The sequence below is a fragment of the Eublepharis macularius genome, chromosome 15 (assembly GCF_028583425.1).
Source record: "Eublepharis macularius isolate TG4126 chromosome 15, MPM_Emac_v1.0, whole genome shotgun sequence".
NCBI lineage: Eukaryota > Metazoa > Chordata > Lepidosauria > Squamata > Eublepharidae > Eublepharis > Eublepharis macularius.
The window spans coordinates 19,891,698-19,907,857 of record NC_072804.1 but is presented as its reverse complement, the minus strand read 5'-3'; the positions used below and the strand labels follow the sequence as shown (position 1 = coordinate 19,907,857).

General features: G+C 42.7%; 1 protein-coding gene across 5 annotated transcripts in view; it reads left to right on the top strand.

Annotated features, from left to right (window-relative positions):
* The window catches only part of CPEB2 (cytoplasmic polyadenylation element binding protein 2), a 71,662-nt gene that overhangs the window by 30,356 nt on the left and 25,146 nt on the right, over positions 1–16,160 (top strand). For all 5 annotated transcript variants that reach the window (XM_054999122.1, XM_054999119.1, XM_054999120.1 and 2 more), the window contains exon 4: positions 1,892–1,942. In XM_054999122.1, the coding sequence (XP_054855097.1) occupies positions 1,892–1,942 (51 nt within the window). The remainder of the gene's footprint in view (positions 1–1,891; positions 1,943–16,160) is intronic.

The window sequence follows — 16,160 nt, the reverse complement described above, 5'->3', positions numbered from 1 at the left end:
GCCCCTACAGAGCTCGCTGACCAATCAGATCCAACAGTACCAGCCGTCACACTGGCTGAGATGCCGACCTCCGTGGATCTGACCTTTCCACCTCAGATCCAAAAGCATTACGCGCCTTGCATACCTAGACTCAAAGCATCCATCGCCTTGCATATTATCATTCACCTTGCGTACCTAGACTCGAACTGACAGCATGGTTGATGCTATAATAGGTGGCTTCCCTCAGGAAGTGGCAGAGGTTGTTTAAAATGTTAGAAAGCCTAATACTAGGAGATCTTATGCCCATAAATGGGATAAATTTATAGGATAAATGCCCTGTGAAGATGAAAGTATCTGGAATGAGTGTCATTTTAACTGTTGGTCGAATCTAAAAGGGGGAGGGAGGATTTATCCAGTCATTTCTTTTCATAGTGACGTGAGTTGCCATCTGCCTTAGCACTACTATTGCTGTAGCTCCTTCATCAGTGATCCTGGAATGGGGTTGGGAGGGGGTGGTACTTTCTCAAGTTCACTTTTATGGGGTTTGGGAGGAGAACTTTCCTGGCTAGTTGTGTCCCAAGATCCTAACTCAACACTTTTCTTGTCACCATGTAATCTGAGGAATGGGGCACACCTGCAATACAACATGGCACAGTGTGGTCCTATGTTATTATTTCAGTCAAACTGTGCCTGCTTTGGAGGCAATACAGATATTTAGGATTGAAGTACCAGAGTTCAGGGATTAAATAGAATTATGTCATTAGTGTTGCCCCCCCCACCAAGTTTTCTACAACTAGATTAGCAGAACTGCCAGATCAAAGTATTAAAAAATAAAGCATACAGATGAGCAGTTGGTGTTTTATTTGAAAACAAGAGGGCTTAATTCAGGACACAAGCTTCACTTAGCAGCGAGTTCTCTTGGTCTGATTCCTGCATTAATTTGCAAGCCATAAAGGTTCAAAGGTGACTTTTTAACAAAAAGGAGATGTATAGAAATCTTTCAGTTTGATTAAGCAGCCTCAGAATAGAAATGATTATTTCCACATCTTCAGGTATTTGTTTTGTTTTAGTATTTAATACATTCCATTCATATAAATTCTGTATGCCCAGTCCTCCATGAATAGACGCTTCATTATTTGTCACTTGCCCTGCTGAAGATAGGATCTGAAAAGTTGAAAAATGTTGTTACATATTTGGGATTGCAGCAAATTTGCTTGGTGTTTTCATGAATGCAAAAACTAGCCTTCCAGGGTGTAGGGAACAAAGCAGTTATTGTACACTGCCAGTAATAATAAAGCTGTTTAATAAAGTAGAAAACAATTTTACTATGCAGTTGTAAATGTTTAGAACTAAATACACTTAATTTTGATTCTCTATTATTTTATAACCTAAATGCTCACAACAATAAAAAACACTAATAAAATGTTTATCATCTTGAGATATTCTTTAAAACGTTTTGTTTAGATTAAAAATGAGTATCTCAAGTGAAGTTGTTTTAGTTTGAACTGAAACTTCAGATGATGTGGGCGGATTTTCAGCCTTTTGAAATTTTCCAGTGTGACTGAGTTAAGCAAAGTTATATAGAAGTTTTCATAGTGAGAATAAAAAAGAAGACCTGAAGTAGTTAGTTGCTATTTCTGGCTTTCTTGAAACAAAGGAGACTTTTATCCTGTTGGAGTTGATACCAGAGCAGACTACAGATCTTATGACTGAAGAATTGCAGTTAAGAAGTTCTTTCTTTCAACTTTAAGTTGGGTCAAGGGTGATATTTGTTAATGGAGTAAAAAATTAGCTGGTTTGCATCAACCAAGCTGAATTGTAGATGTATTTAAACTTCAGTGTGGTTATTCTCTGTCTCTTGTCTTTCCTTCCTTAAGTATGAACAGCTAAATCTGTCTCTATATGTTCCTAGGACGTTTGAATTATCCGCATCCAGGGACTGACAATCTTCTAATGTTAAATGGTAAGAGCTGGTCTTCTCTAGTAGCTTTTAATTATCTCCCATTTAAGTTTCGTATATTATTGCTACTGTGTACTTTTACCCTCTTATTACTGAATTACCAACATTAGAGAAGAGGAATCTCTCAGAAAGCCATGATCATCTTTCAGATGTAAATAAATACTGGTGTTTTGAAGCCGTTTTGTGTATCTACTGTATTTCTGCCTTTCAGATATGCTTTCCGCTTCAGTTAATCTGTTTTTGCTAGGTAACGTCCATTGGTTTTTACTTCTCACTGGCTTGTAGTAAAAAGTGACAGATAATTCACTTCAGAGTATCGTATATCAGATCTTCATTTTTGTGAGCTTGAAAGAAATCTGCCTGTTCCGTTACGCTGCGGTCTCCTATATTGTGGTTGCCATTTAAAGGAACTTTAATCACATTTCTATGTATAAATAATGAAGGATACAAGTCTGTACCCTCCATAGATATGCAAAACCAAATGAAATGTGTCTGGTCTACTCTGAAAATAATATATAAATCTTTTATTTCATGATGAGTGCAACGGTGGTAAAAGTAAGTGGTACAGACTGCAGTACAATCAAGGAAATTTTGTCAATGGGCGTAAGTGGTAAATGGAAGCACGGATACAATTCGGATTCCACAAACATGGTCTTCAGTGACAGCCATAAATTTAATTCTGATGAAGGTAGGAAGGGTAGGGAGGAAAGACATGCCATGCTGGCTAGGTTTTTTTTTGTTTTTTTACTTGGGCTGAGCGTTAGTGACAGCAGTGCGCATGGACAGAGCATGTGTTTGGCAGTCCTCTTGCCACCTTATGGTACGTGTTTAAATTTTTAAATATCTACCACTGCCCTTTATCTATTGAGCATCTCATCTTTTTGTGCCAAGAGACAGAAAGGAAAGCTTGAGATGACAAGTTTGAATTAGAATGTAGGCATATGGTCTGTGAAGGCTGGGGATGGAGTCAAATGGAAAGGAGGACTGAAAACGGGGCTTAAAAATAATGGTTGCCTACCAAATCCTGTCAAAATGTGTAGCTTGCTGTTGGTAAAAGGTAATGTGCATTAAGGAATCTTCATCTGGTTTTTGATTCTCTGGTGCTTCTATTTATTTAAAATATTTACATGCCATTTTTTCCTGATCAGTGGAATTCAAAGTAGCTTACATTATTGCAAGCTAAAATCTCACCACAAGGAGATGAAGCCATTCACCACATCATAATTACTGGCCTCCACTTCAAATATGCATAGTGCTTTAAAATGTGTAGTGCTCTGAAATGCTGATGTGTGAATTTTTTTTCCTGTAGTGATTTATACTAGCATAATAAGCATTTTACACATGAGATTTTTTTTGTTCAGTCTAAAGATTGGGATACTAGAATTCTTAAAACATTAGAGAATGGCAGCAGATGTATGCTGTTAAGATTTACAAAAATACTGCCTGGTGCCAAAGACCATATAGCTTTAAAATATTATGACTAGAAACTGCAGGGTAGATGCTCCGATTTTATAATGCCCATTTCTCACCAGTAAGAAATGTTTGGTGAGTACCATTGGCCTTGTTTTTGTACTCTTACAACAGTAACTGGTCGCAGCAGCCTAAATATAGAAACAGATGAGTATCGAGCTGTTGCTCTATTGCAGGCAAATATCTGCAGCGTTCCCTTTTTGCCTGAAGGGTGGGAGCGAGTAGAATCATCTTCCCATCCTGTTCACAATGCAAAACTACATGTAAATATTTTTAACCGTAGCTGACAGAAGAATACGATGTACAGACATTTCTGATCAAATTTACATTATTGTCCTCTGAATTTGGCTTCCTTTCTTGTTTCCTCACCAACCTTGAATTCGTTGTTTGAGACTCTTGGCTCCAGAGAAATATGGTATGAAATAGGCCAGAACAGAGGATAGTATATTGTGTAGCATCAAGTAACGTGACACTAGTTGGCTTCACAACCACATACAGAAGCAGTGCAGACAGGAAGCACCATGTTAACGAGACTGGTGCTGCAGTCCTTATGCTTTCAGTTCTGGAAGAGGAGCCGCTGTGCTTGGGTGCTTGGCTTGCCTCTTTGGTTAATGTATGCTTTATAGATCCCAAAGATGCAATCAGAATAGAAGTGTGGTTCACTTTGCTTACACTTCCGGATCTCCTCTGATGGGGGTGGGAGGGGGGTGTTGCCTGCAGGGAGATGCACATTCTTTTTCCCGTGTTGGGAGACTGGCCGTGTCTCCCTTTATTCTCCCCCTCCGCTCCATAGCAAGATTTAGAAGCAGGGGGAAAACGAGGGCAAGTCACGCAGGGGGAGCATGCATTGTGCAACCATGTACAATGAAGTCTTAGTTTCTGCTAAAATCACTGGCATCTCCTTCCTCGAGCAAGCAAAGTTCCTCCTTCTTTCTCCACCTCTCTCTTTGGGCCCAACTCCTCAAAACTGGGCCCAGTCGTGGGGGAGGAGAAATGAAATGTCTTCTACAAGTCCATGTGGGTCCCCTGCTTGTAGACTGTATTCATTTTTGTTACTCCATTAGTTTTGCACCCAGTGTGGGACTCAGTAGGAATGCAGTCGCCTCCCTCCTCCTTCCCCTCTCCCTTGTGGCAATTGCGGTGTTCAGAGTGGCTGCTGAAAGGACAGCCATGCCAGGCTTGTAACAGTAGCCAGATATATGAGAGGGATAAGAAATACTCTTCTTCTTTCAAGGGCTTGTGCATTACTTTGGGGACTTTTGTCTTGTTTTCTGTGAACAACAAGTTTTTGTGCTATGTCACAGACTGTTTTTAAAAGTTCTTACTATTTCACAGAAACTTGCCAGGTGATGCAGGCTGATGTGTTCATTGTGATCCATGGGGAAAACAGAACTAGTTACAAATGTAACCATTTAATATAACTTGGCAAGTCTCCATTCATTGCGCATATAACAAATTTAGGCCATTTAATTTAGTTTCTGCTGACAGAAATACTTTTATGATGGCTGATTCCCCCCCACCATGTTAGTTGTGACAAAAATATGTGATAAGGAAAATATCCTAAGGAGAATGGTAACTTTTTGAGTACTTTTAATCAAATGAAAGGTTTGCTTTATAAAAGGCAAATATGATTTTTTTTTTCTGGGGAAAGAGGTGGGGGAACACTCACACGGGGCAAATCCTGGGAGGAGGTGGCGTGCCTCTTACTACACTTGAGTGTGGGACTGCGCGATGATGTCACGTCTGGGAAGTGACATTATCATGCAGGCTGTGGCTGCCCCCCGGGAGCGCTCCCGTGCTCTGGGCGAGGGGACCTGATTTGGCCCGGATATGGCTAAATTTGGCCCAGAACGGGCCACTCCGCCATGGGGGAGTACTCTCCTGCCCAGCATTGACCAGATCTGGGCCTTTTGGGGCCCAAATTGGGCCAAAACAGGCCCAAAACAGCACAGATCAGCCTGGAACAGGCTACTGCTGCATGGGAGAGCACTCCTCCACCTGACAACAGCCCAAATCTGGCTGTTTAGGGCCTGGTCTGGACCATTTAGGGCCCCATTGAGCCAAACTGGCCTGAATCAGCCCAGAACTGGCTGCTGCCACATGGGGAGAGCACTCCCCTGCCAGGCAGTGGCCTAATCCTAGCTGTTTTGGGCCCAATCCTGACATTTGGGGCCTGAATTCAGCCCAAAATGGCCAAAAGGGGCCCAAAATGGCCAGGATAGAGCTGCTCCCAGGCGGGGGAGTATTCTCCTGCCCGGCAGCGGCCTAATCTTGGCCATTATGGGCCCGAATTGGTCAGGATCAGGTCACTGCCGGGTGGGGGAGTGTTCTACCGCCCGGCAGGGGCCCAATCGTGTCCATTTCAGGCCTGATCCTGTCCATTTTGGGCCCAAAACGGCCTGGGTTGCGCCTGATTTGGCCTGGGACAGGCTGCTGCCGGGCGGGGGAACCCTCCCCCACCCAGCAGCGGCCCCAATCTGAGCCATTTTGGGCCCTAAATGAGCCAAAAGCGGCCTGAAACGGTCCAGATCGGAGCCTAGTTGGCCTAGAACAGGCTGCTGCCGGGCCAGGGAACCCTCCCCCGCCCAGCAGCGGCCCGATTTGGGCCGTTTCAGGCATGATCCAGGCCCAAAATGGCCAAAACAGGATATTTTAAAAATATACCCATGTGACACCAGTCACATGGGTACTTTAAAGATGTGCCAGAACGCCGTCCCTGGCCTTTCCAGCTCAAAAAAATCCCTGCTTTTATCACATTTTTAATTATTAGGTGTAAATATGCAAAAGCCAAAATTTCTACATACAGAGAATGGAATATATATCATGCCCCTTTTTGTCTTTAACATACATCAATGTATGTACTCTGATGTAGAAGTTCTCTGTGGGTGTAGAAGTGCCAAGCAGGGGCGGCGCCAGGGTTTTCGGCTCTCGTGACCAGGCGGGCACCCGCGCATGCGCACGCGTGCACTGGCCTGCGTGTTGATGTCACGTGTGACGTCATCATGGGGGTGCGCGCGCCGCCGCCGGCCCAATCTCTGCAACGGGCAGCTGTGATGGTGCGCGGGTGGCCTCCGAGCTTTCCGCTCGGTTGCCTGCACCACCACAGACGCTTGCCCGCGGCTGCTGTGCCCAGCCGGGGGGGTGTGCTGGCGGCGGCAGCGCAGGGCGGGAGGGATAGGAGGCTGCAGCTCTGTGGTGCGCGCTCCCCACCCCCCGTGCCTCCTCCGGCGCTTCCTCTGGCACCCCGCGCCTGAGGCCACCGCCTACCTGACCTCAATGTGCGCGCCAGCCCTGGCCGTAAGGATTTCTCTATTTCCTTCAGAGAACTGTTCAGCCACATGCAGATACAAGGAATGGCAGTATACATGCCTCCTATGAAATTGATAGGAAAGTTTCCTTGCTTTAAGCTGCTGTGCTTAATCCGCTAACTGGTTCATGCTGAATTTATAATTTTGCTATGCTTTGACTATTTTAAACTTAAGTATGTGTTGCATTTTTTAAAAATGGTTTGGTTTCGATTGTGAGCCACCTAGAACCTCTTTTGGAAAGGTGGGATAGAAATCTCTTAACTAAAATAAATATGTGTTGTGTTTTACAACCCATATATAGTTTGTCCTCCTATCATTTGCAGGCTTGTGAAGTGTGTCATTAGACAGGGAGCCAAAGTTAAATAATAACAACAACAACATTCAATTTATATACCGCCCTTCAGGACAGCTTAACACCCACTCAGAGCAGTTTACAAAGCATGTCATTAATGACTGGTAGCCAAACAATATTTTTATTATTTGTGATCGAAAGGTAGTTTGGTCCCAGATATGTGTCCAACACTTTGTTCTCTAGTCTGGACCACTTAATTGAACTTCACTTAACAGCAATCCTAGATATTTTTTTTTGCAGCCCAATTCTGTGTTTGTTTTCTTGGATGTAGAACTTACTGAATACTGCCAACTAAACGTACGCAGGATTGCAGGCTGGTTTTGACTGCCCTCTTGAATTCTAGAGCATGAGAAGATTACACAACAAAAACGTGCCTGGCCACCTACCTAGATTAGCCTTAAATGTGCACACTTGATTTTATAGGGATAGCCATGTTTGTCTGCTGCAACCAAAACAACAAAGAGTCTTGAAACACTTTAAAGCCTGATGAATTTATTACTGCACTAGTAACAGAGTGTTGTTTTTTTTAAAAAAGGGCCCTGGAAAATGGAGCACAGGGATGCCGGGCTTGCCGCTGCAGCGGCCTCCAGAGGGACGGCTCGCTTGGCCGTCCTGCTTCGGCAGCACCCTCTGGAGGCTGTATTGGCAACTACTCAGGTTTTCTCCTGTTGCTCCTGCACAGGCGCACCAGGATAAAAAGTGCATCGTAGCCAATATGGCTTGCCTTTTATATAGAAAGATTATTGTTGTACGTAGATGATATTGATGCCACAATAAATTTCCTGGCCTTTAAGGTGCAAGAAGTCTTTGTTTTTTAATGAAAAAACGGCTTTAATGAAATGTGTTGGACATATTCTCCTGCCTATTAAATTGAGAAAAATATTGCTGAAATAATATTTTATATCTGCATCTTTTTTCGATTTCACTTCTTAAATTTGTGGGGGTTTTTTACTTGTCACTCATGACTACGTATTTTAATAATGCTTTGCATTTCTCCAGTGCTTCCAAATGTTCAAAGCCCTTTTCACACAGGAACTTGTAATTCTTAGTAACAACTCTGTACTGTAGGCTAGTATTGTTATTGCCCCCATTAAACATCGGGATCCAGTCTAAAAGGGTGGCATGCTGAGGGCCTCCTCACGGTGTGGCAGAGGTGAGATATGAAGCAGTTCCTTTCTGGTTTGCACCTCAGTCCCTTTGCCCTCACACTACATCAGCTCTCATATTTCACATTCTTAGCATGCTGGATTTCTAGCAACTGTCCATCTTAACCCAGTGGCTTTGCAAAGATCAAGTAATATGCATTGCATTAGATTCCAGTTCCTTTGGTGGCTAAAACAGGCAGTTGGCAGGATTAAGTGCAAGCATCATCATATTTGTAGCTTTTTGTGAGAAAATAATGACTGTTGCATATACTTTCACTTGTCCTGGAGTTGTAAGAGTAACTGCCTGAATCTGATACCAGTTGATCTGTTTTCAGAAACAGAGACCATCCAACTTTGAGATCATACATTATAAACGCGTTGAGTTGAGGTTTCCACAATGAAATTCGCATTAGCGTACATGTAAAGAGATCCTTAGTTTACCATGAAGTATAAATAGCACAATTCAAAGCTGTGAGTTCCTTCTCTCTGGAGCAAGAGAGTGGCTTTGGTAAGTGTGTATTAAATACAGTGGCCAAACTTATTTAAGGAGGCTTGATTTCTCTGCAGCAAAACAACTAATAAATAACAAAGACTCTTGGATATAAGCACTCAAGCACATTTGGATATTTTACAGCGGGCAGTGTTGAGAGGTTGTTAGAACAAGATCCCATATAATGAGCACGTCTGTTCCTGTGAAAAGAGGGCTATTGAGGCCTTAGTTCATGTGGGGTTTTGGTTCCCAAGATTTGCAGTAGAACGTGAAAGATATCTTGGGAATATTTTAGTATGATATCCAGGGAGGTTGGACCAGAATAAATTGTGATACGGCCTGCTGATAGAAATAAATGGGTAACGTTACGAACAACTAAGCTTATCACCTCGATTATAAAGATACAGTCAAAATCTTCTGTTAGTTTGGCTGATAGATAGTCTGTTAACTTATGCTGGGGCTGATGTGTTATTATAGGAATCGCAAGTTATCATTAATATTGAATTTGTACTTTTTGCTACCAAGGCCCATGATTTTAAATATTTATGTATTTGTTTCAATTGATTTTTAAGTCGTATTATGATTATTTAGACTGTTTTTTTAAAAAAAGATGTTGCTTGCTAAAGCTTTGAGCCAGTGCGGTAAAGTTTATGCAGTAGTCTTACTGCCACGTGGCAAGTTGCTAAGGAGACATACGAGAGCAGGATCTTGCATGGACAACCTTCTTTGATATTTCAGGCAGACCTTGGATGTCTGCTAAAGTGCCCCCCCCCTTTTCTTCATACTTTTAGCGCTTCTTCAAATGGCAAGTGTCAGTAATGAACGGGGGATACCAGGGGCAGAATTGAGTAGCTGAGTTCTGTAAATGGTGGCCTTCGGTTGTTGCATAATACTTTGTTTTATGACTGAAGTTTTCTTTATGCCCATCACAACAAAGAATATAAAACATGAACAAAGAGGAGGTCCACAAGAATATGTAACTGATTTAGTTTGTGGACAGCAGTTACCCAAATTGTGTAACACTTTGTTTTTAGCTTTTAGATGAGGAAGGCTGTGTAGCTTGCTATCTGACCCCATCAATAGTATTCTCAAAAGTTGAGATTAAGAATACTGAAAAGATGGTGCCAAAAGAGTTTTGTCAGTGGCACAGCCCTTTTCCATTCATTTTTTGATTACAAAGTGTTCAGTCACAGTTCCATCTAACCGTGTCGTACTTACTGTTCATGAAGTTACGGAAAGGTCAGATAAACAAGCAGATGATCTTTCCAGGGACCTACTAAAGACCAAAGTTGCTGACGATATTGAATTCCTGGTAAGATCACAGATGAAGAACCTCAGAAGTTCCTTGCTAACTGCTTTGCATTCCTCCCACCATGGCATCTGTTGATCACTTAAGTGCCTTCAGGAAGATGCCTTTAATGGTCTGTTCCTACACATGACATTACTGTTATCGTAGGCAGCAGCATTTTGCATTTCTTTGTACAAGTCCTGATTTCAGTAGTATCAGATTGCATTCTTTTTGCTTTTTTAAGCTCCTCAACTCTGTTTGATGTCCGAATAGTGCCGTCTTGCAAGTGGTCTTGTTGGCTGTCTCCTCTGATGGTCTTTAAAGAGATCCAGGTTCTTCAGCAGTGGAATTCCCAGTGAATGGTCAAATCTAAAATACACTGGGTGTGTGCGTGTGTGCGTGCGTGTGTGTTTGTAAGTTGAAAGCATTGTCCAGATTTATGGTGTTGTCATGGAACTTTGTGTCATTGTTGGCCCTTGGCAACATATCGGAATGTGGCATTTTTCCATGTGCTCAGGTTTATGTAGTATTGCTCTTGCCACAGAGGTTGAGACAATTACTTATTGTATTATGTTCAGCTGTGTTGTGCAGGGAATCATAAGACTATTCTCTGTCTTCTAATTTAGCATACCAAGTTCAAACATAAAGGTTGATTATTTCAAAAGTCTCCTGTTTATAGTAAACTGAGATAAAACACAGTTGGGGGTCTGTGATGGATACATTTTTATATGGGACCAGTAATGTTGCTAATTTAAACACTCTGTTCTACATTAAGAATCTCTGTGTGAACTTTTTAAAGGCAATAAAAGGTATAAGATCATATCCTGCCAGCTTTCCCACTGGTGCAAAAAGGAGATGGGGCAATCTGGCCCAGGGCTGTCCTTACAGCAGCCTCCACCCCATGTTTCTTTTTGTTCATGTAGGTCCCACAGTCCTCAACGTAGCATTTTCGAGGGTTGAGTGGGCCACTCCCAACTCTTTCCCCACTGGTACGAGGCAAGGTTCGGGCACTAGATTGGTGTTGCATTGAAACCCTGTTTTAGAAAGTCTTGCTTCCTGAAAAATTGTCATCCAAAGTCTAATACAGGGGTCCCCAACCTTTTTGAGCCTGTGGGCACATTTAGAATTCTGATACATTGTAGAGAGCACAGGTATAAAATGGCTGTTGTAGGAGACAGAGTCAACCACAAAATGGCTGCCACAGGTTACCTTCAGTCACACAGAGAAGATCCTTGTGCAGTGGTAGCAGCTTCCGCCAAAGCAGTGTTTTAAAAAATCTGCACAATCAAATCTCCAGTGACCTATCAGAAGCCCTGCTGGACAAAACCCCCACTTGGCCCCACCCTCTTTCTAAAAATACTTGGCAGGCACCAGGAAAGGTGTTGGTGGGTACAGTGGTGCCCATGGGCACTATGTTGGGAATCCCTGATCTAGTGTGTGCCGTTCATGATCAGTGAACAGTCTTACAGCCACCTTCAACCTCTTGTGGGTCTTCGGCCAATGATGGAACATGTTCTACTAAAATACCAGTGTCTGAGCTTCAGAAGTTTTCAGATTAATGTCTTGAAAGGTTTTAAAAGCTTGGAGGGGGTGCTGTTGCAGTCATTGGTCAAGGACCACGCCATTCCTTGTGTACCCTATGGGGCAAGTAGACACTGGTATCTGCTGCCCAATAGCTGATGCCTCCCTTTATCAGAGTCAGCCTGTGACTTTAACGTATAAATTGCTGCTTCTTACGTTGTATGCTGTGCTAGTGAAAGCACAGATGAGCCAGTGAATAGTTTGCTGCAGAAGTCAATGATGCAAAGTCTAACATTTTGAGTTCCCATCATGGTCTCTCATGCAGAATCCAGTGGAAGAGCAGGCATCAATGACTTAACAGCAGACCTGGTTGCAGGAATTTTCTTGCCTGTGACACTTGTGTCCCTTTGGGGGGTTTTCTCTCAAAGTGAACTTCTTTAGGCTGTGTGGTCTAGTGGTTAAAATGTCAGATTAGGACCTGGGAGACCCAAGTTAAAATCTGTATTCTGGCATGAAGTTTACTGGGTGACCTTGGGCCAGTCACTCTTCTTAGCCAGACCTACCTCACAGGGTAGTAGCTAGAATAAAATGGAAGAGGGGAGAATGATGTTGTAAGCCACTTTGGATCCCCATTGGGACAAAAAGTGGGATAGAAGTATTTAAATGAATAGTGGAAGCAGTGGAATTAACTAGGGTGACCTGAATTCACCATGGTGCACTCCTGTTATAGACTTATGTGGACACTTAATGGAAATAAATAGTGCTACCAAGTTAACTCTGCCACCTCCTCCTAGCATTGGTCCTGTTCGTTTACAGCTGCTAGTTTGGCGTCTCTCATTGCGTGCATGTTGGCTGTTCTCTGTTGGAGTACCTTCGACCATCTGCTGCATGGGTAGTACAGTGCGTTGTGACTTAAGATCTAGCTTCCAATCCAATCCTAGCCATTTAATCGTGTCCGATCCTTGGCTACTCTGTAGATCGTATCCCTCCAGGCCTTTCTGTCTCTGACTGCTTCTTTCAATTCCTTCATGTTCAGTCCAGTGTCTTTCATGATGGTATCCAGCCAGCGATCTAGCTTACCAGATCTAGCTTACCACATGCAATATAATTTGTAAGGAGCTTTATGTTACTGAAAAATAACAATGTTTCTACAATGTCAGCAGAAAAGTTAATTTGCCTTGGAAAACTGTATCAACTGCATTGATAGATTTTGGGCCATTAAAAATGTAATGATAAATTCAGTGCCTTACTATAAGATTGTGGAAATTATTTTTTCTGTAGTCTGAAAAAATCTTTATTTTACTCCGAAGAACGTATCGTTAGGAAACAATTTCCACAATAGAAGATCAGACTAAATTTTTAAAAAATATTTAAAAATTGCTATTTTGAATAACAGAAAGATGCAAGAACTGATTTGGTATAGAAGTAAGAGTGCACTGGTTTGTTCTACTCATTGAGCCAACGTATGCATGAGACAAGATGCTATTTTTATACAGAGACTTAACCTTGGAAAACTTATTCGAAAATATGTTATTTCCCATGGAAATGCTATGCTTGAACTTTTTCTGACTAGTTTCCTATTTTATAAATACATACCCATTCAAATCTCTCAGTGAATGTGGTTTCTACTGCTGTTTTCTTTCTGTAGAAGGAAAATTGTTACTGTAAGATACATATTTCTAATCGGAAACAAATGTCCCTTTGAGAGAGCAGCATGAAGGGATGTTTTTGATTGTGGTAAATTTCCCCAACAATTTGAAGTGGCAATATTTACATTCACGTGTTAGGCCATACAACAGATTTATTACTAATTTGGTGGATGAATATATCTCCGAAAGATTTTAAAGGATCTATAGATATGTATAGATGTGGCTCTGGTTCCCCACAAACCATGGTTTGCATATAATTTACTGCCCTTGGGGATGTACCCTTTTCCTCTTAATTTCTTCCCTCATGGAGTGTTTCCTTCCTTCCTTCCTTCCTTCCTTCCTTCCTTCCTTCCTTCCTTCCTTCCTTCCTTCCTTCCTTCCTTTCCTTGATTAACCTGGTTTTTGCTTTACCTCTTGCATTTCAAAATATGGTGGACAGAAGATCCTGATTTGCACAAGCCATAGTTGCCATAATTACATATATAACAGGAAAAAACATAGTTTAATGTTGGGGAGGAGAAGGACCCTCCAGCGAGTGAGCAAGTATATTGCAGAGGCTGCCACTTGCAGGGAGCCAGAAGTGATCTACAGCACCAGCCCGAAGCAGTATATGCAGCGCCCCAAGTAGCTTCCTGTTTCAAAGCCAAGCCCATATTTGTTGCAGTTTACAGCATGCCACTATCTTAAGTGCCATCAAACTATTCTGGTGGTTTCTGTGACAATTTGTGTAAAGTTCCATTTATTATCCAGGAAACCTGGAATCAAATGAGAAAAGCAAGATCTCTACTTACACTGAGAGAATTTAGCATTTTTCCCCTCAAACCCATTCAAAAAATAATCACTAGACTACTGTAAAAGGCATTACATGAGGTTGCCTTTGGAAACTGGAAACTTCAGCCACTTCTAAATGCAGCTGACACTATGTAGGGGGCTGGATGCAGGGATCTGATCATCCCTGGGCTGAAAGACCTGCGATTGTTGCTTGTTTGTTCCCAGGCACAATCCAGAGTGCTGCTGCTTACCTTTTAAGGCCCGAAATGCCTGAGAACCAGGGTCGCTTGGAAGCTACTACAGCTGCTCAGCCTGCCAATTGTAGTAGCGAGACCTTGTTCTTTGTGCATCCACCTCTAGAGGCAAGGCAGGTGGCAACCTTATGAGTGGTATCTTACCTTTGGAATGCTGTTCCCCTTGAGATCCACCTGGCACCTGCCCTGTTATCACTTACTGCTAAGCCAAAACATTTCTATTTATCCAGGCTTTTCAGTGAAGATTTTTTAAAACTGGTTATTTTCTAGAGTGCATACTGATATTTTCGTGACTACTGCTCATAAGTTCTGGGAGCTGTGAATTAAAATCGAAGTTACAAAAAATGGGTCTAACTACACATTCCAGCTTTACATACTGTAAGATATAGCGTCACTTTAGGCATCATCCTAAGGCAAGCCATATTGGCGATGACTCACTTTTTATCCTCATGCAGACGCATTGCCAACGACTCTGGTCTCAAGGCTGCTACAAAGTGTCCGCTTGCCGCCAGGAGGGGGCCTGCTGAATTGATAACCCAAGCGCTCCTTCCCACGCCTCCCCTCAGTGCCCTCCTGCTCTGGCCTCCAGGCTGCTGCAAAGCACCTGCTTGCCCATTTTCACATAATGGGCGTTGTTACTAGTTCCAAATAATTATTAAGGAAGCTTAATTACTAAGCATGTACAAACCTGGCTCCCTTCGAACCATTGTGTGATGTGGGAATAGAAAACAATGTTTTGTACTCAGCCAGCAACTGGAAGCCATGGTTCCAAAGTAGATTTGCAAGCTATAGCTTGTGCCAAGCAAGAATCCACGAATCCAGCTGCCATGCTTCCATATGACAAGGGGCCTTCCCCCCTGCTGCTAAGCATGACCTGTCTATATCCCTGCTTTCTTCCCTTCCCGGTGCTGGCTGGTTCTAAGCATGTGGCCCTCTACACCTTCACCCTCCCAGCACCTTTCAGCAGTGCTCATGATAGAAATCAACAAACCAGAGCGAGAGCCATCCCTCTGTCTCCACAGTCAGCCACTCCACCATGGGAATGAATCTTGAGTGCTTAAGGGATGGAAAATGAAAACAGACAAGTAGCTCCAAACAATGGTTTCCCCACACATTTGGCAGCTTGTAGGTATTATGATTTCAGTGTAAACTGTTTTCAGTACAAATCACGGTTTGGTGTGATGGCTGAACGGAACCGCAGGAGCAACTCCCCCACAGTCGGCTCTTGCAATTTCCTGCATGTAAGGTGTGAGCGGCGGACTGTTGGGGCAAGAGCAGCTGAAAGCAGGGGGGCCCTGGGCTGCAGGCGGCGTCTTCCTGCTCCCATGGCTGTGTGTGCTACACTCCTAGGCTGCTACAGTTCTAACAGTGAAATCCTAAGGAGAGTTACTCATTGATTTCAGTGGGCTTACACTGGAGTAACTCTGCTTAGGATTTCACTGTAAGAGAGTAGATGAGATAATATCACATGGTGGGTTTTTTTTGACCAAAGAATGAGAGGCCAGAAACAGATTGGCAGCATTGCAGCTGCACGCACAAACCTGCCAGCTTTTAAATTGCAAAAATTCAGCCTGTTGGGGCAAATTGATTGGGCCAGAACCACCCTGTCATGTTTGGGTGCCAGGCAGGAGTATTTTTTCCAGTTAATCTACAAGTCTCATCTGTGCTCATAAGAAGGCTTTTGTTCCACACAAGGTCTTTGCGTTAATTTTCTGTCAGCTGTTTTCATGGTTAAATGATGGTCTTGGCTTGTACAGCAAGCTGTAGGAGACAGCACAAAATGTCCCTAGAGCCAGGTCACTTCTCACATTCATTTAAGTCTTTGACATGGTTAAGAATGAAGAGATTTCTTTTAATAGTAAAAGTTGTCCGTCTTGTGTAAGTCCATTCATGAGATCTGAAAACTACAAGTATAAGAAACACCATTTTAAAATAATTGCATTTATTACTGCTAATGTCAACAGATTTAAGAA